The 21,715-nt window shown below is 53.2% G+C and overlaps 2 protein-coding genes across 2 annotated transcripts; both read left to right on the top strand.

Annotated features, from left to right (window-relative positions):
- Positions 1-810: 810 nt before the first annotated feature.
- On the top strand, positions 811-14,860 carry BESB_063170 (uncharacterized protein; the record flags this gene model as incomplete). The annotated part of the gene is made up of 22 exons (XM_029364731.1): positions 811-1,077; positions 1,532-1,604; positions 2,097-2,556; positions 3,076-3,121; positions 3,565-3,763; positions 4,330-4,381; positions 4,837-4,959; positions 5,431-5,482; positions 5,771-5,833; positions 6,135-6,274; positions 7,438-7,529; positions 8,018-8,091; positions 8,230-8,556; positions 9,289-9,356; positions 9,873-9,925; positions 11,012-11,088; positions 11,959-12,101; positions 12,369-12,431; positions 12,586-12,761; positions 13,124-13,173; positions 13,438-13,848; positions 14,723-14,860. 22 exons carry the CDS (start codon positions 811-813, stop codon positions 14,858-14,860), a joined length of 3,147 nt encoding a protein of 1,048 aa, XP_029219439.1.
- A 1,773-nt stretch (positions 14,861-16,633) lies between these two features.
- BESB_063160 (TIP49 family protein) lies at positions 16,634-20,653 on the top strand (the record flags this gene model as incomplete). Its single annotated transcript, XM_029364730.1, has 7 exons — positions 16,634-16,841; positions 17,238-17,443; positions 17,599-17,734; positions 18,183-18,355; positions 18,913-19,113; positions 19,718-19,924; positions 20,393-20,653. The coding sequence occupies 7 exons, from the start codon at positions 16,634-16,636 to the stop codon at positions 20,651-20,653; spliced, it is 1,392 nt and encodes a 463-aa protein (XP_029219438.1).
- Positions 20,654-21,715: the final 1,062 nt, after the last annotated feature.

Genomic DNA, 21,715 nt, shown 5'->3' with positions numbered 1-21,715 from the left:
CACGTCCCATAAGTTTTGCCTAATTCAGGGGGCGTTGCACTCCGACTGAGGCTATTGTTCCCATATCCGTGGGAGGGAAAACGACATTGTAGCTCGTTTCGTCTTTACATCTTCTCGTTTCCTTTTCTCTTCTTCTGTCGAGTCCCTAAACGTGGACAGCGCCACGGAACCGCCTGTCCAGGAAAGGGGACCATAACCGACGAAAGACATCCCCCGGATCGACGATCCCGCTTCCTCCCTCGACAAAATGGAGGACAAGTCGTCCATGGCATTGGTGAGGCTGCTATGCACATTCTCTTGGTTTGGAAGGGAGGCCAAAGCGGCGCAGGGTTTTGAAGTACATGCGCACGAAACGACAAGTTCCTGGTGCCTACCGGGCCGATCTCCGGTCGACGCAGCTGACCGTAGTCGCACTTGATGATTGATCGCGTGTTCTGAGCGGTGCTGGAGAAGGGAGGTCTTACCGAACTGTTGCGCCTTTGAACCTTACCCATCCGTGGGATAGTATATCCACGAGAGAAACTGTGCGTTTGACGACTACCGGTGCTATGACCGCAAGGCGAATGCGCTACACACACGCGGACATGCAGCTGCGTCTTTCAAGAAAAACAAACAGACAAGGAAACAGCACTGAATAGACGCAGATACGGCAGCGGCGTGTCGCGCAAAGACACACAGGCTCTGCGGCCGTGCGCCGCCGGACCCGAATCAAAGTGCAGGACACCATACCAGTTTTACGTTGTGGTCATTGTTGCGAGAGCAGTCAAACCTGGGACACAGTTCACGCCTGTTTGCGCGGTGTGCTTTCCCATGTGCACGTGCTCGTGGAGCTCTCCACAGTCTCTGGTTTGGAGCTACGGATATGACAAAGACTTGGTAGGGGGCGTGCAGAGTCTCGGAGAAGAATGCGCCCCGAACAAGTCCTTGTTCTTCGTCTCTGGAACAACAGGCGTGATTTTCACGCACGACGACTCCGGCACGCGGACGCAAAAGCTCCTCCAAGGCCACGTCAACGCCATCACTGGCGTCGTGATTTCCAGCGATAAAAAACGAATCGTGACGGCAGACAGCGGGAAGGTAGGAAGGATGACCGTGCCGAGTGTCGCTGGGCAGACGCGTCCGCGTCAATCCTGCTCGTCGACGTGCAGATGTGACAAGGTCTCAAGATCCCGTTACGAGCTATAGAGCTGACCGTGTTCACGCGAAACAGAGCACAGCGGTGTTGTTTTCTGAATCACATCTACCGTCTGTTCCTCTAGATTCCTCTGCAAATACATTGCTCAGCCAGTCTGGTTCTGTGTACCTAGCGTCCACGTGACGGCAAATCCGCATCGTCGCGCCGGCGGGGGCTGAACAGTCCTTGGAGGATACTCTCCGACAGAGTAATCCCAGCGTTTTTTCAGAGAGTAAACACGCCGAGGGGGACTACCGGTGTAGACCGTAAACGTTTTCTTTACCGGATCGCAGATCTGCACGTCAATCCGCCGTCAAAGTGTCTGCGGTTGACAGTCAATGCTCTATCGCGTGTCAGGACAGCCTCCTCGTCGTATGGGACGCAGAGACGGCGACGCCAGTGAAAACAATATTCCGGCCCCATCCGACAGGTAAGAAATGTAACACCAGGCAAAGATGATAGACTGCGGGTCGCACGCCTGATTTTAAAACAGGCCGCTACCATCGCCTCTCCGAATACGCCTTCTCATCGGAGTATATAAATATATATACTCATGTACACATAGGTATATATTCATATATGTGGTGGCGCATCAGTTGCCGCTCCCTCTGAGATACGTGTCTCCCTGCCTGCGTGTTCCGTTCGCTTTGCCTAGCTTGTGGGGGGACAAACCAACTTAAAGCAGAGTCGGAAGAAGTGCGAGACCGACGAGAGGAACACCCCTGTTGGGCGAGCGTGGCGTACGCCAACATCCCTCTATCAGACATACATAGCACGGGTTGGATAGAACGAATCATGGTGATCACCGCGCATTGCCACCAATGCACGCGGTATATGCATGCCTGTACTGTGCGAATGTACGTATCGGCATAGATCTAGAAAATATACATATACCTGAATATTTGTATTTTTCTGTATCCAGGGGTCGCAGCTGTGGACATCACGCCAGACAGCCGCTTCATCGTCTCGCTGTCTTCGCCGATTCCTCGCGAGCTTATCGTAGAAGCAGACGAGGAGGGGACCTCGCAGTGGGCGCCCGGGGCTCCCGGCTCTGGGGACTTCGCAGGGCCCGCGGGGGCCCGCAGGCGAGCAGCGGAAGACGACAGGAGGAGCGACAAGAGAGAGTACCGCAGCGGCGCTCCGGAGGCGAGCGACAGACTCGCGCCTGAGACAACTGCCAACACAGAGAGGAGCAGTCACAGTTCGTTGAGTTTTCAGAGCGCGGAGAAAACGGGGAGAAGCACGCAGTCCAGTCAGCAAGGGCCTGACGGGTCGCAGCCCTCCGCGCGATCCAGTCAGCCAGCCACGAACGCCGCACAAACTGAAAGAACGAATCAGCACACTTACCAAAGTGTAGCTGTGTGGGACTGGAGGGCCCCCGGGTAAGGACAGAAATACGCCAAGAGACGTGACACGCAGCGTGGATGGCGCAGACGCCCTCGAACGGACGCGCCTTGGCGCAAGTTATTTTTGGAGCATAGCTTTTACATGCTTCGAGTGCTTGTGCAGGGAGATGATGAATGAGGTAGTTACTAGGGAGACACTACCAGCGCGCGGAAAATACGGGCAGACCGGCACGCGGGGAAAGGCATGTGTGGAGACAGACGCACAGCCTAACCAGGAAGAAACCAGATACATGAAGGGAGCTTGCAGAGGCAGACAACCCTTTTCGTAGTCTTAGTGAAAACGTCGCGCTCAGTACGGGGAACTGGAGAGATAGGGAAGTGTTCGACCGACCTATGCATCGTGTCGCATTGACGCAACACCAGAGTGGACTTCGTTTCCAGAAAGACTACCATAGGAAGCTTCATGCCTCAATTCAGGCCGTCAGAGCTTGCTTTAGGCGGTTTCGCCGTCAACATAGTATACTGACAGGCACTTCCGTCTTGCTGTTTCCTCAGAAACACTCCAATTAGCGTAGCGGTGATCGCCACGCCTGATGTGCAGGTAATTATTTTCTGGAGTTGAGGGCGTGCACGCGGCGACACGCATTGCTTTCCACACATCAAAAGAGAGTGTTTGTTGCTACCTAGAGGACAATACAAAAGAAGCAGGGGAATGCTGTCTCCGGGAGTGTAAGAGAACTGGAGAGACATCTTCCTCCGCTGCGGCGAACCAGATTGTTTAGAGTCTCATCGAGGCTACTGCCGCTGTGTTTCTCAGCAGCTTCACTCCTTACGCCCTTGCGTATGCAGAAACGTCTCTGGTTTAGCTCCCAATAGACCCCTCTCTCAGCATCCATGAGTTCGATTTCTGCGCGCTATTATGCCTGTTGTATGCAAATATATCAAGATATATATATCTACCTCTATCTATCTGTCTATCTATCTATCGATATCTGCATACGCATGCGCGTTTGTGGTTCTGCGGGGTGTCCCTTCTGGGTGCAGCACACAGTTTTATTTAACAGCACAGATGTGCATGAAGTCTTAACAAATGGAAAGCGACGGGCGTTCTTCTGGTTTTGGGAAGAAACGACTGACTACTTCCACTTCTACTCGCCAGCGCTCCAAGCGAAAGACTTCAAACAGAAGATCGGAGATTTCACGAGGTCGATCTTTCTACCCAACTCAACGAAAGCCGCAACCGGTAAGCAGTATTCACCAGAACTCAATGCATAGGCATCTATATGTACGCCGACAGACGGAGTCTTGGGAACGCTGTGCGTGGATTCACACAGCGGCATACATGAGGACATGCGTCCCTGCGCTCCTAGGCCGCGTAAGGCGTCCGCTGGGATGCGAGCTCAGAGTATCCCTCGCAAAGCAGTAACAGATCAAGAACGGCGGCTCCGCGTTCGGCGTGTGACTTCACTCTCTTACAGCAGCTATTCCTCCATCTGTAGAAGCGCTGACTTGAATACAGACACATGGATGTCAGTGCTTGTGCATATGCCCCTCTATGTATCTAAATATCTGTATCTATCTATCTATATTTCTACACATATACCTGCGCATTAGGACGCCGCTATAGAGTAATCAAGATAAAACCCCTCAGAGAGTACCCGGCATGCAGTTTTGAGTAGGGCGCTCACGTAGTTTTCACTTCCCCAGAAAGCAGACATTCGTAGAGATGGTTTATATGCCAACCGCCAAGGGCTCCGTCTCGTGTGTCAAGCTTTTCGAAATTGCCTCTGAGCGGGAGCTTCGGTACAGGCACGGCCGACGGCGACGTGGTGCTGTGGGACTTGAGTCTCATCGTGGATGGGTGAGTTCAGAGAAGCTAATGCAGAACTTTGACAAACGGTTACGAAACAGCACAACACAACCGCAAGCCGACGCGTCGGCATCCGCTCGTGGCAAAATGGCACACAAGAACCCACGAGAACCCCTTCGAATCGGACGGGAGCCACTGCGGCACCACAGATGAAGCGCTGCTGCGCGTATTCTCTGAAGGACTAGAACAAGAGTCACACACTCGCGGTCTCGTGTGTTTCCCAGCTCGCTTGGAAAGTGAACACCCATGCGCCAGCGAACCTACGGTCCTTCAAACCTAAAGAAGCATATGACGAGGCCTAGCTGGTCATTCGATCATGGAGACTGACAGATCCGCTTCAATAAGCTACGCTCTGTGTCTCTGCATGCCGGTGTCTCAGTGTCCTTCGCACTGCGCCCTAATGCGACCGCGTTAGACAATTTTGCAGCGTTTGATTTTTTCCGCAGCCTCAGTCGACCCGACGAGAGACGCGCAGTGCGAATCTTGAACTTGAGTCGAGCGGCCCTGACCTACCTGTTCGTCCACGAAGAGAACTGGATCGTCGCTGGGTTCGCCGACGGCACTATCCAGTGAGTGTCTGTCCTCCTACTCCGCACTGAGTCGGGGTTGTCAGCCGTCTTGCACATGCACTCCTGGATGCCCGCCAGAAGTCCTCAACTCGCCCGCGCCGCTGCGAGCGCTTTTCACGTGCTTTTACGCCAAGCGCTCAAGACGCTGCCGCGCGCGCAGTTGAACTGTGAGTCCACCGCCCCGGTTTCATCGAATGCTCTCTGGAAAGCCAACTATGACTTCACAACTTTCTCCTCTCGGCATCCACTGTAGCGCACTGCAACTTCGTAGTCAGCTGATAAACTTCACCAGCCAGTCCGCCCCTGTGCAACAGAAAGAAGAGGCAGCGGTGGCGGTGGCCAGGGACACGAGGCGAAGCAAACTTCTTCCACTTTGCAGAGACAAGCGGCTGTGCAACACCTGCTCTAGATGGTGAACGCAGCGCGGTCAGCCATTCACCTTTCGTTTTCCCGGCTTCTCTCTGCATCCAGCTTCTACGACTTCCAGTTCCGCATCTCACGGTGGTTCGACGGGATCAACGCGGTGAGAGGGCTCTCGATTCTTCTGGCCGGACGCGACAGACGCTTTCGGAGTTGGCGGTGCAGAGGGCGACCGCCGCGCAGGCGAGAGCTTTTCGCGCGCAGCTGCCTTCTGTCTTTTCCTCCGCCTCGCCGGCCGCTCCTAGGACGCAAACGAAACACTAGGAGGCGTGAGGCGTCGGGGGTTGGAGCATCCGCAGACTGGACGCATGACTCCCCTGCCTACACTGCCGCAACCCCCAAGGGGCTGTGTTTGACACAGTTTTTCGCATGCGTCTGTCCTTCCTTCCAGGGTCCGGTGAACTCGATTTCGTTCGATTACAAGCCTACAACAGGTAGCGGCTTCACTTTGCCTGTCAGCTTATTCTAAGGCAGGTAGTTGCCAACGCTCAAACAGTGGGGTCTGTATAACCCCCAAAACCGGATATACGCCGGCAACCGCATTTTACACAGCGGCATGCACCAAGCCGCGTGTCTCTTCTGTGGCGCCTCCACGTGCACGAAGCTGAATGTTTTCAGGGCTGCTCTGCTTGCTTTGGCGCTCACTCGCAGAGTCTTGCCCGAAGTCGCCCTCCGCGCAGGCGCAGGCTCCACGGGCCGCTGCCCGAGCCGACGAGAGAGTCGACGCGCACCTCCTCGTTTCTTGGCGGCCTCAGGGCAAGAAGGACGTCTTCCCGCAGAGCGAAGATGCCAACATTCCTCCGTTCATCTTCTCCACCGCGAACGCGGCGATCGTGCATGTGACACCGCGCGCACCCTCTGCAGGCGACGGCTGGCTGTGGAAGAATCAGTGGAAGTAGGTCGCGCTGGGATACACAGACGCCTTTCTATCCTGAGTTGTCTCTCTGTAGCGGGATTCTGATGGAGATCAAATGGGATTATTTTTGATTCTATCTAAGATTGCTAAACAGGAAGCCAAGAAATTCGTATTTCTCGATAAAAATCTCTTTTGTCACTATTAGTATTACGAAAGGGAAAAGATCCTTTATTAAAGCTCTGAATAAAAGGTATTTTAAATAAAAATCTTCTAGCATTGACTAAGAACCCTCGTAAACCTATTAGTTGTCCCTTTTGACTTTAGTGAGCACCCCAATTATTTATTATCATTCATCCTTTTACCAAACTTTTAAAGAATATCCGTATCCAATGTAAACGAAAGAATATTGTAAAGTGCTAAATTATTAGCTACATTTTGATATGGATCTGAGGCAGATTTGATTAGATTTGAGTGATTTTAAGGAGAAACAATTTTTAATAGTTGGGAGCCCTTTTAAGGAAAATGCAAATTTTTAAAAATATTTGTTATAAAAAATAACAAAGTTTTAAACTTTATTTCGACAAAATATTTAAATGAGAAACTTAGTAATGTTTTCCTTTCAATGTAATTAAATTGTAAATTTAAAAATAGATTTTGACTTTTGGAAAAGAAATTTTGAATTTAAAGTAAATAAAGAAATAGTTAATTTATTTGGTAAAAATGCATTTTTCTTGTTTAATCCCTTTAAAAGCTTTTGCTCATGAAGTTCTAGCAAATTGCATTCTTTCCTGAACTCACTCAGCACCTTGGATGCCTGATAAATGTGATGCTGGCGTTCCGGGATTCAGTCGCGTACCAGCAGAAGTTGCGCCCTGTTTGCGGTCGCTGCTGAGTAAGCTGCCGAAGTTTCGAGGGGAAGGCCTCTCCGAAGCGTTCGGCGGTTGTCCATACGCGCAGCTGAGGGCTGACAACGGCTCGGCGCCGCAGGCCGTCTTCGTTTACAGAAGAGCGGGTGCTGATTCCTTATTTGTGAGCATCTGTGTATATCGGTACGTTGGAGCGGACACGCGTCTCGGGAGAGGCAGATTCGTGGTGTGGTCGCGCACCAAGGCGTGTATCAGCGTGCGCACATGTGGGTTTTGGATTCCAATCCTCTGCCTCCCTCTTACAATAGCCATTGCTGTCTATGCCGCGTTGTGCAGCCACGAAACGATTTTTCAAGGCCTGGACGCCGCGCCCCGAGGCATGGCCGCCCACCCCAATTTACCGTTGATCGCGGTCTGCGGCGCTTCTGGTGAGGATCTGTTTGCCGCCGAAAACAGCTTTCCGGTCTACGGAAAGCATCAGGCAAGCTGGCTATCTCTTGGAAGAAGGCGCTGGCGCCGAGAGCCTTGCTGTTGCTTGCGACCATGCACTTCCCTGCAACATGAAGCAGCCGAACCCATGCCACAGGATCTTGCCGTATGTTTCAATCTTTCGAGTCTGAGTCAAAAATGGTAGACGCAAGAGACGACAAGGGCAAACGCCTCTCCCGATATCGCTGCAAAACACACATCTGCATATCTCTCTCCCTCACACAAAACGCCTCTGCCGAGACGGAACAACAGAAAGCATCTTAAATTGCAGGGTCAAACAGATTGCGCGCACCAAGACTCATTTTAGGACTGACCGTCTACTCGATAAGAGGCCGCAGGAGGCTTGGATGCGTCCCAGCACACAGAAGAACGCGAAACAGAGGAGCCGAATTCGCTAAGTGTGGTTCTTCCGCCGCCACCTGCGCAGGCTACCTCAAACTGTGGAACTACGAAACCCACCGCCTGGTCGTCAGCCACTGGTTCGATAAGCTCGCACCGACCGTAAGAGACGTGAATGTCGGTTACACCATTTTCGCAGCGAACTCGACCACAAGTCATCTAGATACGCATAAATGTGTATGCGTGCGGATGCATCGCACGAGACTGCGCGAGCGCACACCCGGCGTCTGGTGCTAACAGGTCGTCGCCTTCTCTGGCGACGGGATACTCATGGGAGTTGGATTCGGCAACGGCCAAGTGAAGATTTATGCCCTGAGCGAGGAGCGCTTGCGTGCACTCGCTCGGCGCGAAGATGAAGCTGTCGACAGGCGAACTCTTGCCGCAACGACAAAAAACACACACGCCACGAAAAATGCATTGAAAGCGGCGACGGCCTCCACCAAGAAACCTGTGGAAGCCCCCGCGGCAGCAGATGCAGGCCACGAATATGACTCAGGAAAGTCTGGAGCAGAGTCCGCCATGGTCGAGCTTTTGAGCAGTAAGGAGTCCAGGGAAGCTGTGACGCATGTAAGGACTTTTCCGCACCCCCGGGGGAAACAAGCAAGCGAAAAAGACTTGCTCTCCACCCGAGCTTCGCCTCTAAACGCCGTGGGGGCGAAGGTGGTCTGACATGTAACTCCGCTCATGCAAATCAAAAGAGCCTTCTCTGCATGCATCTCTGCCGCGGGCTAGGCTGGCAGAGTCCGCCATCCGATGTACGAAACCTTTAGGCACATCAGTTGATCCACAAGGGGCGCCGCGAAAAGCGAGGGATTTTGTTAAAGACGGTATAGGTGTTTTAGGTGAACGCTGGTCTTCCTCTACAGAGCGAGAGTCTCCGACTCCAACTTCACTCCAAAGAGGCATAGAGGCTTGCGAACTAAAACAGTTGATGTATTTCGCGACACAAATAGGTCCTTCCACAAACGCCTGTGTCAATGCATGTTGGCCTTGTGGGGCGATACAAGGGTCGTCGCTCCCGCCGGTGCAAATACACACCCACTTTATGTTGCCGATTTGGCCCAGTGGCTTGCGACAGCGGTAGTGAACAGAACATTAACCGCGGATGCGCAGAGAGGGATGTATCAAGTTCTGTATCCCCGACACAGAAGCACGTGCGTGCCTGTTTGTTCGGCGAGAGTGCAGCAGACGAAGGCAACTTTGGATGCCCTTGTCAGCTCACACCGCTGTCGTTTACACACACGGACACACAGCTTGGACGCTGCTCAACAGCTACCCTTGTCTGTTTAAATGATGCAGTTTTGCTTCAGCGAAGACTGCGGTCACCTTGCCGTAGCTCAAGGCGACAGGTGCATCTGTCTGTACAAGTGAGCTCTCTGAGGATTCCGCGAGGGACTCAAGTGCACCACATCTCTGCACCGTGGAACGTCTCCACACCATCAACGGATTTCTTTGACACGAGAACCACTCGTTGGGAAGATAGCATCTTGACTAGCGCCAAGCAGTCGCCGACACTGAGGTTGCGCCCGTGGGATAGCATTGTTGCCTCTTGCGTGTGTATCACCACAAAACATGGGGAAGATGGGTGCACACGAGCGCTGAAGAGAGGGTTTAATAGTCGCATTTCGCTCAGCGGACGTGCAAAACAATCTCGTGGAGTGCCTGAAGGCAACCCTTCATAGGGAGTCGCAGTCCTCGTGGGGATCCGAACAGACAAGGCCGCCCCTTAGCCAGAAACAGCGAACCCCTTCCACGCAGATAGAACCGCAACAACTGCTAGTCCTTCACTATTCGATGCTTGAAGACGCGACAACAGCGAGCGTCCGCGTGAGACCTTTCAAGAAAGCGTGGGGGGGGACGTGTGCCTCTATGTTCCCCTTCAGGCTCGGCTACCGCATGGGAGACACCTCGCTCCCGCTAGAATGGCTGTTTTCAGGTAGCAATGCTGTCTGTTTGTCTTATCCGTCTCTCACTCTCACGCCGACACATCCTCCCACTTGTGGGCGGCCTCTACATGAAGGTCAAGGCGCTGCTACAGAACTGTTCCGTTGCAGGCGAGCCCTGATTTCTTCTTCTCTTGCCGGTTGCCACAGGCAAGCATCGGTCGCACTGGAGACGCATTACAGGCTTGACGTTCTGCGTCTCGTCGCCAGTTGAGCGGAACTCATATCTCTCGAAGGCAGACTCGTTCAGTTTTCCGGAGTTTTTGACCGCACCCAGCGGCCTGCCTGCAAGCCCCTACACTTCGCTCTGCCACCCGCCCTCGGGATTCACCTCAGCACGGAGCTCAACCGTTTCACGTGTGCCGCGGCTGTTCTCCGTCGGCGAGGACCGTAGACTCGTAGAATACGATGTACAAAACTCGACTGAATTCACAGGCAAGTTGCCCACTTTGCGCGCCCACCGCCGGAGGGCTGTATCGAAATACACAGTTATCCGCTGCGTTGACGCAGATCTGGAGCTTTTCGCTTTGCTTCCGCATGTTCAGTTGCATGCAGCATTAATTCTGTTTACATGCATTCATGTTCATGCATACAAAGCTGGTCGCATGCAACCGCGTGCGCAGGCCACCGAAAACTCGCGGGATACTCTCTTTTTCTCTCTCTCTCTCTATATATATATATATATATTCAGCACCTGCTTGGGTGGGCTCTGCGTTTCACTTGCGCCGTGGCTCATCAGCTGGCCTCTTCGTGGCGGGGCTGTCAAAGGTTGCTGGGACAAAGCCTATTGTGATTTTTTTCTTTCAGGAATAAGATGAGTCGCATTTCCCAGTACAGTGCCAGCGTATGCGCAGGAGCACGCAGAATCGAATGAAGTAGTTATTTGTGAGGCGCGTCTGTGCCTAGCGGTGCCCGTAAAGACACCTCGCGCCCCAGTCCCAGCCGACAGGCAGACAAAAAATAACAAAAACTGGAAAGGCCTGCGCAGGCGCTGTCTGACCCTGCCATCATAACTGGGATTACCGTACTTGACGAAAGACTTCTTGCGGACTTTTTTTTCACTTCTTCCCGGTCGTCAGGTCTGATCATCAGTTCCGCGACGGTGATTGAACAGGAGGCGGTGCCTACGGGATGCCTAGCTGTTCAGCCTGAAGATGTGAGTTCTGCGCGCCTACGGGGTACAGCGCAACTGAGTGATGAACGTTCACGCTCAAAGAATGGTAGATGCATAGCAGCAAGAGCGCTACAAATTTCGACCCACAGGTCCACCACAAATATGCACTTAACGACCACGTGCGCACCCAGGACGCCCAATGAGTCGATTCCACGAAACGGTCCGCGTAGTCGTGTGCTGAGCAGACAGGTGCGCCTTTTGTGTTCGTGAACGCATGCTTCAGCGCAGTAACACATACCGGTCTGGAACGATCTAAATGTTCAAGTGCTGATGTCAATGTCTGCTTGGGAGGGCGGTTTCAGAGGAGCGCCGATGTGCACGTCCTCGTGTTCACCAGCGACTTCAAGGTCAAAGTGTGGAGCGCCAACTCCCGTTCATGCGTTCGGGTACGTGGTATCTGAGGCCCCTGCTCGAGCTCCATTCCAGGATTCGTGAGCTGGATGTCAAAACATTGCATTTCCGTGGCAGATATGAAGATTCCATGTAGCCTCTGCGAGGCCAATACTTGTAGGCCATCCCACGTTGCACGCTGAGCAACTGCTCCAGCTCCATCGCACATAGCCAAAAATTTGCCGAGCGCGACTACATATTGCTGATTGGAAGGGTAATGCGTCCTCCGAAACGAAGAGACCCACGACTGCGTGGTTAGCTGTCCTTAAACATAGCGTCAAGAGGAGTGTCTTACAGCGCATCAACATTTGCTACGGCTTTTCAACGAAAGGGTGGCGCTAAGCATGTGCATTCGTCTTGGCGGTTCCTACAGCCCTGCTCTGGCGCGACTTTCCTTCGGATGAAGAGCAAGGCTTCTAGGTGGCAGTTTCCTGGTGCGCCCTCTGTTGTCACGTCTCCCAGACTACCCTTGCCCCAATGCACGGCGGCATCTTGAGTTGCGTAGAAGAGGTATCCTATCGGTACAAAACGAAGAAGCGCCAACCAGCGTCCGGTCTTCAAGACGAGGGAAGCCGCCCGCCTCCCGAAGAGGAAGAAGTTGACCAGTCAGCAGCACACGGGCAGGCCCGCTCCGTGTCCTAAACCCTAAAGTAGACTAGCCGTTCTGCTTTGGCGCATGGCGCTGCTTCTATGACACCACGCACGCTCCTTGCTGAACTGCAACTGCTGCGCGTGCGGCGCCACGAGAATATTGGGTCTCGACCGTCATGCTGAAGGGAAAACAGTGTCGCTCGCGCTGGAAGTTACTACCTCTTGTGGCGAAGACGTTTGTGACAAGCGTAGGTTTCACCGATATATGCTGTGTGGAACAGGCAGTTCTTGGCGTTTGCATGCGAAGAGAGGCTTGTTGGACTTATTCAGAAGCCTCTAGATGGGTAAGAGAAGCTACGAGAGGGGATGGGGTATCGCCCTGATCTCTTCAGTGCGGGAGACGTTGACGGTTTGGATGCCGCACTGCGAGAGAAATGCATGCCAAGTACAAAGAGGTCTTTGCTTTGTTCGTACATGTAATGGCGCCGGTGACTGCAGAAATCCGTACAAAGTGATGAGCATGGTAGCTCACCCGAGAGAGATCCCCTCGTTCGCAGTAGAGCGCCTACAATCGAAGATAAACAAGGACTTTGTGTTCACTTGTGGAGGAACGGATTTCACTATCTGCCAGTGGAGACTCAACCCGCCCGTGCTGATGGCCAACGCACAGAGAGGTAAATACCGGACTGTAAATCAAACGGATCGATTCCGAGATGCGCATGCCTGAGCGCACGCGAACGCCATCAATTCCTACCGGCATCGCCCAGGCTTCGATGGAGGACGGAGTTCGGACATGCACACTGAGCGCATGTCTCACTATCGCTTCGTGTCCCTCGCCTGCTCTGCAAAGTACAGCGTAGCGTATGGTGCCCAGAAGCTGTCGTTCCATACACATGCCACGGGGAAGAGGCCGCGCACAAGACGTGAGACATTACTCGTGCCAGTCTAACTTCCTTCCTCTTTCATGAAGATTCACCCGGTTGGTTGCTGAACACTCGAGGCGGAGGGGCGCGTGCACGGTGATCTTTTCATTCAGGCGGCCAAGGCACTCAGCCGTTCAACGACCTCATTCCTGGCGGCGTGGATGTAAGCCGCCTTTGGGCACTCTGCCGCTGGGTGCTGCGTTAATTTTCGGGAATTCAGCTTTATGGCGCTCGCACGCTGTTCAATTATTAGACGTCCTCGTGTGAAAAGTTTCCGAGTGTCGGTAAAGTGACGCCCATGGGAAGTGCTCGCAGGCGATCTCGTCGGCTTGTGACTTCGATGCTGCTTTCGTTTGCATGCGCGAGGAAGCAAACTTGCGTCTCTATGAATGTGTGGTATGTGGGTATGCCGCCATCCTTCTTCCAGGGGGACTTCTATCGAAACATGAAAGACTACTTCTACTATTGCCAGATTCGATCCCAAGGAGAGCGCACGACAAAGAGTCGCAAGCTTGACGGCACCGTGCCTCTGACAGAACTCGCAAACTTGTTGTGTGCAGTGGGAGAGTGTCCTTCGAACATGGACATTCAGAATCTCATAAGTGAATGCACAAGCACTCTAGCTGACACCCAGCCTATCGCTTCAGGGGCGACGAAGCGTGCCTTTGCAAAGCGGCAGCGTAAAGTTTCTTTTGAGCAATTTCTTCAGTGTTACGTGAACCATCGGGCTGCTGTCAGCGTCGGCTACGAAGAAGTCGTCAGTGCCCTTCGCGTGCTTCAAAAGAAGAACCACAACACGCCCTTAACTCCGGAGGTGCTCATGCACATTCTTTCCAAGGTAAAGAGAGACTCCTGGCAATGGATTCCCAGCACTAAAAGGGGCTGCTCAGGAGTAAAGTGACCGAGCTTTCCGCGGAGACTCAGCATCTTAAACGTTCTGCAGCTGCATCACGAGAACACAGCATTCGGAATTCTTCAGTACAGTATGAAACGTCGTCCTGCCACTGAAGGTCGCACACAAAGCGAGGGGGCGCCAGTTGGCATGGGCTGGAGTTTGTACGTGTGACAACATAGTCGCCATGAGGCAAGCCGTCTAACAGCACCATTGCTATTTTATGCCACGATAGGACCACGGATTACCTCGCCGTGCCGCGCCTTAGGAACGCTGCAAAAAGGCAGTTTCTGTCTCCGGTGTCTCATGAACTAGCGGGAAGCAAAGGACCTTATGAAACCAAATGTGTCATTTGCTTGGGCTGCCAGAGTCTCTGCTGGCGTCGCTCGATTGCTGAAAACGCGCTGGCGGGCTGCTCCACACTAAATTCGCTTCCCTCAGCCGAATGGGAGTCTTGCAACGTATTTCCAATCGAGGCTGTGTTGACGCGTGTGTGCAGGTCGGAGAAAAGATGCCGCATTCAGAATTCGAGAGCTGCATCCAAGTGAGCCGTCACCGGATAGAACTGCTTGCTGTTCTCTGCTCGCCAAAGCGTTACACGTTGTTGTACCCGCTCATGGGATGCGTGCAAGCTGAGTATTTGTTCCGCAACACAAGGCCGCTGATGCGAAGGCGAGACAGAGTGCCATCCAAGGAACTGGTTTTTCCCTGTCAACACATATTTCCAGAAGGCCAGCACCCTCTGGCGTAGCTCTCGCATGCCAGCCAGGCTGTATAGGGGTTCGCGTGCGGTTTTGATGTGAGGGATATGGTTCCGCAGACGCTCTGTGGCACGAAATCTCTGGCCGAAGCGCTCGGAAGTCCGGTTATCGACGAAGACATGTTTGCACGACAAGTTTTGCTTCTTCAGCCCGTCCGCGAGCTCTGCGTCGACTGCGACGCGGGTGAAGAAAGCTGAAAGCTAGATTCTCGTGTGTCACTTTGATCGAGAATCCCTTTTTGACGACATGCGTATACACAAATATTCACGGCCTGCCGTGGCAGGAGGATACGCGTGGTGTCGTGTGGCTGGAAGTTGTCTTCCGCGGTTTTCAGCTGAGGAAGCAGCAGCGGGACCATAGCGCAGAAGCACGCACAGTGACACTGCAGCTGCTACGGTTTCCATTAATCCACACCCACGTGCATCAATGTTTTGTATGCTGCAAGCCTCAGCACTATGGATGGTGAAAAAAACAACAACCTTCTTGCCGAGTTGCTTGCAATGGAAATTATGGAGCAAGGCAGCTGGTGCAGAAGTGTAAACTACGAAGCCTGCAAAAATGCTCCCTGTCTGTGCCAACTAGATTGGTGAAACAGCGCCATCACGACGCCTCCGCTTTTCGGAAGTGAAGACAGCAGTTTGTATTAGACATATTTTCACGAGGCAGTTCCCTAACCCGCGGAGGCGATAAGGAGCTGTGACAGTCCAGGAACACCAGTTTGTTTCCTCCGCTTGCTCTAATAGAGAACTTTCACCAATCCGGATTGCGCACAAAAACTACCGCGCGTACCAAGAGATTATGCGAGCGAGACGTCTGCCGCACCTATAGGGGAAGCACGCAAATATGCATAGGGCACATGCACCGAGAAGCAAAGTGAAAAGCAGAACAGATCAGCAACCAAGCACCAGGGGGGGGCTGCTGCACTTTTAACAGGCAAGGTGCATGAGCTCGTTGCGGGCAAAAAGGAGACGATATTTCGCACACCACCGTCGGTGCCCATGATGTCTTTCTTCTGAGCAGACCGATGCCCGTTTCACAAGAAAATATATGCCTTATTCACAAGCCGCTGTAAAGCTACTTCACGAAAACGGTTGCTTTGAAACAGTGCGAAGAAACGTAGCATTTGAACTGGGGCAGGGCACCAGGGAAGTGGCCTCTCTGTACCGAGTGCTCTACAGTTTTTCCACAGCAATCGTTGCGGACCATTCGGGTTCTTGCTGTGCTTGCTCAGAATTCCTTCACCGTCGCGCTTGAGGAAAGTAGGCACAGAGATTTATTTGCTTCCTCATGAAGAGATTCTTTGGCTACAGTCGCTCGAGGACCAGCAGTATATCCACGCCACATAGCCCCTAAACGTCTACCTTCTTTGCAAAGCAAAAGCTCTCTTTCAAGTGACGTCATCCCCCGGAACGTGTGCAAAACATCGCATACTTGCTCTGCATCACTGCCTGCTGCGGCGTTCCCGCGACGAGGCTGAACGGTCTGAACGAGCATCTCCTTTCTTCCGCTTACCAGTTCTTAGCAAGCCCTCCGCTCCATCGTCGGTCCGCAGTCCCCTTTTGATAACATTCAGTCGTGAAAATATTGTCTGAGTGTGATCTAAAGGCAGATGTTGGTTCTTCTGCTGTCGTCACTAAAGCACCATACGAAATTTACGAGACCCCGGTAACGACTACTTCACGCTGTTTGCCAACCAGATCGTATTGACTGATCCTCCGCACGTCACTGCAAACGCATAGGGGCCTGCTTTTGCTTTCCGAAAAACCGGAGTATCTGCTTCAAACCGCTGGCTAGGAAAAGTCTAGCAGTATTCTTGACGTATCGCTCCTGACGCGAAACTACCACCCCACGGGCTTCGAAAACGAAAGTTCGTGTGAAGTCCTTTACCTACGCCCTACTGTGGGGGCGTGAGGCAGGAAGTCGCGATCGTTTGGACGGAAACACATCTTTGGGATTGTAACACAGACAAAATGAGAATCGAAGAGGTGGCTTCGACGAAGCACGCCCACCGAGTGGCTTCGCACAGCCACATCAAGGGCCTCGGGCTGAACGAAGATGGGTCCGCAAAAGAAATCTTCATGGGGATGGTCGGGCAGGAGAAAGCCAGAGAAGCCGCGGGCTACGTCGTTGAGCTCATCCGGTGCAAACGCATGGCTGGCAAGGCCCTCCTTCTGGCTGGTGAGACTGGAGGTGGGCCTCGAACGCCGGACAAAAAGAGAGGGAGAGGGAACAATCAAGGAAGCAAACACAGGCAAAGGAGGGAACCCTGGAAATACAGCCAGTTGCCGCACGGGGAAAACACCAGTCGAGTCAATCTCTGGCACTAGGCGGCAAACGCCTCCGAACGCCTATCTCGAAACCATGTAGCCGTCCTGCCCGTTGGCAGAATAGAAACCAGAAGCGCGAGCCGAACAAACTCCTGTATGACAGGGAAACTGCAGGAGACATCGGAGTCCAAGGGCGGTGCCGCTGCGTCGTTACAACGCCCGCATGCGGGGCGCTCGAGAAGAATCAGTCTAGATTCGTTTCCTTTGTTTTCCTTGATCGGTTGCTGCGTTCCGTGCTGTCTGCCAGGACCGCCTGGGACAGGCAAGACAGCCATTGCTATGGCTATTGCGCAGGAGCTCGGCCCTAAGGTTCCCTTTTGTCCCATGGTTGCCTCGGAGGTTTACTCCGCCGAGGTGAAGAAAACAGAGATCCTCATGGAGAATTTCCGCCGCGCTATTGGCATCAAAATCAAGGAGATGAAAGAAGTATACGAAGGCCAAGTTGTTGACTTGGTAGGCCGCGATGCGCCCACAGGCAGACTCGCGCAAGAGAGGCTTCTTTGTGTTCTGTTGCGGCAGCTCGCGGGAGCATCAAGAACAGCGCCCCGGAAGCCAAACACTCCGAGCCAAAAGGCGCCGGCGTCGTGTCTCCTCGCTCCGTTTTGCAGGTTGATGAACCTTCTGAGAGCGCCTTGCACGATGAGACCGACGAGAAGTCGAAGACGACCACCCGTCCCATTAAAATCACTCTGAAGACGCAGAAGGGATCTAAAACTCTTCGTCTCGCGCCACAGATAAACGAAGGTGAGGCCGGCCTTGACCGATCTGTCGGTTCCTGATACGACGCTCCAAGGCTAACACCAAGCGCACTAAGAACTCTACACAACCACAAGCCAGAGCTTCTTCCTTTGCCAAAGATAAGGATTGACACGGGGAACTGGACGCGCTTCTCAAGCCTCGACGACGGGCCGCAGCAAACCGTTTCGCTCGAGTCTTCCTTGACACTCCACGTTTTCTTCCCCTGCAACAAGGCCGTCCGTCACAAACGCGCATGCCCAGGCAGGCCTGTGTTGCAGCGTGGCAATGGAGGGGAGAAAATGGAAAATATGTTATTAAACAAGAACAGCCATCCAAAGAGCACGAGACGCGCGGCAACCGTGAAGGGCGGAGGGAATTCCGAACCGAGTGCACGTGTTGTGCCTCTTTGCCAACCGCAAACTTTCACAGCCCCGCGCGCGATTGTGTCTCCTAGGCATAAAACAGCAGCAGATCCACGTAGGAGACGTGATCTACATTGAGGCTTCGACGGGCAACGTGAAGCGCGTCGGGCGCTCAGATGAGTTTGCTACGGAATTCGACCTCGACGCCGATGAATACGTCCCGATTCCTCGCGGCGACGTCCACAAGAAGAAGGAAGTTGTGCAGGCACGTGTGGAGCCCAGATGCGAGGTTATTGAGAGATGACATAGATACTAACAGAATTCCGGTTTTTGCCTCTATTATCCTGGAGATACGCTGGAAACAACACTGGAGGTCCCCTGCTGCAACCAGGATACGGAATCAGCACATCAGCACTTGCACCTGTGTTGGCACCCCTCGCATCCCCTATATGCCTATTCTGGCGCAAGCTCTTTGCAGAATCGGCACTTGCAGTGGTGTAGATGCTTTCAGTTTATATATAAATATACATAAATATATAGACACAAGAGGTCTCGCAGTGCGCCTGTCATTTCCTCGTGAAAGCCACATACCTTGAGTGCGAAACGCTTTGAGGCTATATCAGTATATATATATATATATATATATACATATTAGAGAGAGAGAGAAGAACTCCCTTAATGCACCTATCACTTCGGCGTTAAAGCAACATACTTCTAGTTCGACCCCGCGAGCAGACCTCTGTGAAAAACGAGGAGTTTAGACAACTGCGAAGTCGCGATCCAACCAGAAATGCTAAGCAGACTCGTTGCCTTCTTTTTCAGGATGTGACTCTGCACGACCTCGATGCGGCGAACGCGCGGCCCCAAGGCGGCAACGACTTCGCCTCGCTCCTCGGGCAGCTCGCCAAGCCCCGAAAAACGGAAATTACAGAAAAACTTAGAATGGAAATCAACAAAGTGGTGAATCGCTACATCGACCAAGGCGTCGCTGAACTGGTGCCTGGCGTGCTGTTCATAGATGAAGTAGGAAAGTAAAAGAAAAAAAGAGTGCATCGTCCGCCCACGTGAAACTCACTCTACCGACCTTCTACGGAAAGATGGTGCTTTGCCTCCGTGTGATGACGCTCAACAACGCCGGTGAGGCCGCGTCGAGCGAGGAAGCGGCGAGACTGCCCTTGTGGCTCTCTTTATGAATAGGATGCGAGCTAGCAGCCGTTACAAAGATCGCGAGAGCAAGCGTGGTGGTCGTGGCGGAAGAAGACGCGCACGCACACACCTAGAATGGAGCATAGCGGTCTTGCCGCGAACCCGCGCCTGCAGCTCTGTGTCAAGATGAGGCAAACACGACCTACCATGGCAATCTGCCTCTCTCCTCTTCTGCTTTCCTTTCCTGTGCCTGTGATGGGCACCACGTGAAACGGTCTCGGGGTGGTGTTCGCTATATCATCTTTGTGATATTCACTCCGCTCGATACCATTGGGTCGCACCGCGGCACAGACACATGCTTTCGGTATCTCTCCTGCGTTGTGGTCGACTCACGCGTTCCTTGTCCCGCCTCCGAGCAAGCCTGCGCCAGTTGCTGTAGCGCTTTCTCTCTTTCTCCCTCTCTGTCTCTGTTGTGACTCAGGTACACATGCTTGACATTGAGTGCTTCACGTACCTGAATCGGGCGCTGGAGTCTTCGCTCACCCCAATCGTGGTCTTCGCGACGAATCGCGGAATCTGCACAATTCGAGGAACAGAGATCCTCTCGGCTCACGGCATTCCCGTCGACCTCCTCGATCGCATGCTCATCGCCAGAACTCTGCCGTACAACCTCGAGGAGATCAAGCACGTAGGCTCTCTTTGCTGCCTCGTTTGTCAGCCCTCCTCATGTCGCATCGCAGGCGTCTAAGTCTTCGCCGTTCGCCTCCCCTACTTGTATGCGGGCGGTGCTGAGTGCGCAGACTTGGGGTGTGATAGGTTTCTGTCTCATCTGTTTCCGTGTGCCTTCCTTTGGCAAGCGCAGCTGAATTTGGCTCTAGCATTCCATTCTGCCTGCGTGCGACGGAGGGCCTAGTGTCGGGCTGCTGCCTCGTGGGAGGCGCTGGGACTCTTGCTAGGCCTTGACTTTCGAGAACGCCAAAAATATGCTTCTTCACCGGGAAGAGGCATGAACGTGTTTGCAGCCCGCCGCTGTGCTGTTCGTCATACTCCGAACTGCCTTTGAACAGCTCCTGACTCTGCGCCTGCGGCTGCTTTGCACCCGTGCACACTGGCGTATACATATGTACATGTGGATGTCTTTATTTGTATATACCAGGTGATTCGGATTCGCGCGAAGATTGAAAACTTGGAGATGGAGGAGGAGGCCATCTGTCTCTTGGGCGAGATTGGCGAGCGGACGTCGCTCCGCTACGCGGTTCACCTGTTGACCCCCGCGTCGATACTCGCAGAAACTGAGGCCGACGACGAGCAACCCGTCATCAAACTGGACCACATCGAGGCGGTCGACTTTCTCTTTCAAGATGCGCGGTCCTCCGCGCGCCGTCTCGCCCAAGAAGCAGATTGCTTCGTTCACTGAAGCGAACGCATGCTCACGAGACCGATGTCGCTGATTTCGAGGGTAATGAAAGGAAACCGGAGAGGCGCGTGTCGGCCCTGTCGGAGAGATGCATGGGTATTTCCTTATCATCTTGCGTCGCATCTCTAATCCCAATTGTGACGAAGCACGGGGATCTCCAGTCTGTACAGCGGAGCTTAGGGCCTGCCCTAAACACCCTCAGACGCTCAGGACAACATATACCAATCCAGCGTCGATCTAATACAACCTTGAAACACAGCGACCTGCACCTAATCAGCCAAATCTACCTCTCTGCTTGCCTCGAAAACCGCAGTCTCCGCCGTGTAGCGTGCGCCTCTTGGCGAGAGCTTCGGGAGGACTATACACCCGTGTTTCCTCATATTTTGCCACCTTTCCTTGGAGTGCGGCCCTCGTGGGAAGTTCGTGAAATCTGTATCAGATAGCAAGTGCTTGCTCACTTCTCCGCCGACGTGACAATGTCTTAGACGCCAGATTATCATTGACGCCAAAATGAAAAAACACAAACAGCGACTTCTTCACTGACGCGAGCCGCAGCTAGCCCTTCGTACGCCGCCGTTGCTCGCCGCTGCGCATCCTCCCGATAGAAGAAAAACAGAGAGACAAACGCTACCCGAGTTTGAAGGGTCTCACAAAAAATTGCTAGCCGCTGGGCGCAAACGCCCAGGCACGCCTCCCACCTGCGAAAAGATGTTACAGAGTAAGATACTGAGACTCCACCAGGAGAGCGCAGAAGGCATCTGAAATCCCCGAACGGGTGAAAAGACGATTTCGGAACTAGGCCTGTACATAGCTCCGCCACACAAGGGCTGCCGCGCGTGAGAATAAATCCTAAACTAAATCCTAAACCGAACTAGAAAAACGATTCAAGCACTAAAGCTTTTGACGACGTGGCGACGTATCGCCTTTAGTGGCGCACCCGAAGCAGGCTGGAGGGTTCCCAGGAACAGCTTCAAGTTGGATTCCTAGACTGGCGATTCTACTCAAGGATCCACGGAAGCCTGTCACTTCTCTTCGAAGGGGTATTCGGAAACCGACAAGGCG

Source organism: Besnoitia besnoiti, chromosome V (assembly GCF_002563875.1).
Source record: "Besnoitia besnoiti strain Bb-Ger1 chromosome V, whole genome shotgun sequence".
In the NCBI taxonomy this organism is placed as follows: domain Eukaryota; phylum Apicomplexa; class Conoidasida; order Eucoccidiorida; family Sarcocystidae; genus Besnoitia; species Besnoitia besnoiti.
Note: the sequence above shows the minus strand (reverse complement) of the source record. Positions and strands in the feature narration are given on the sequence as shown.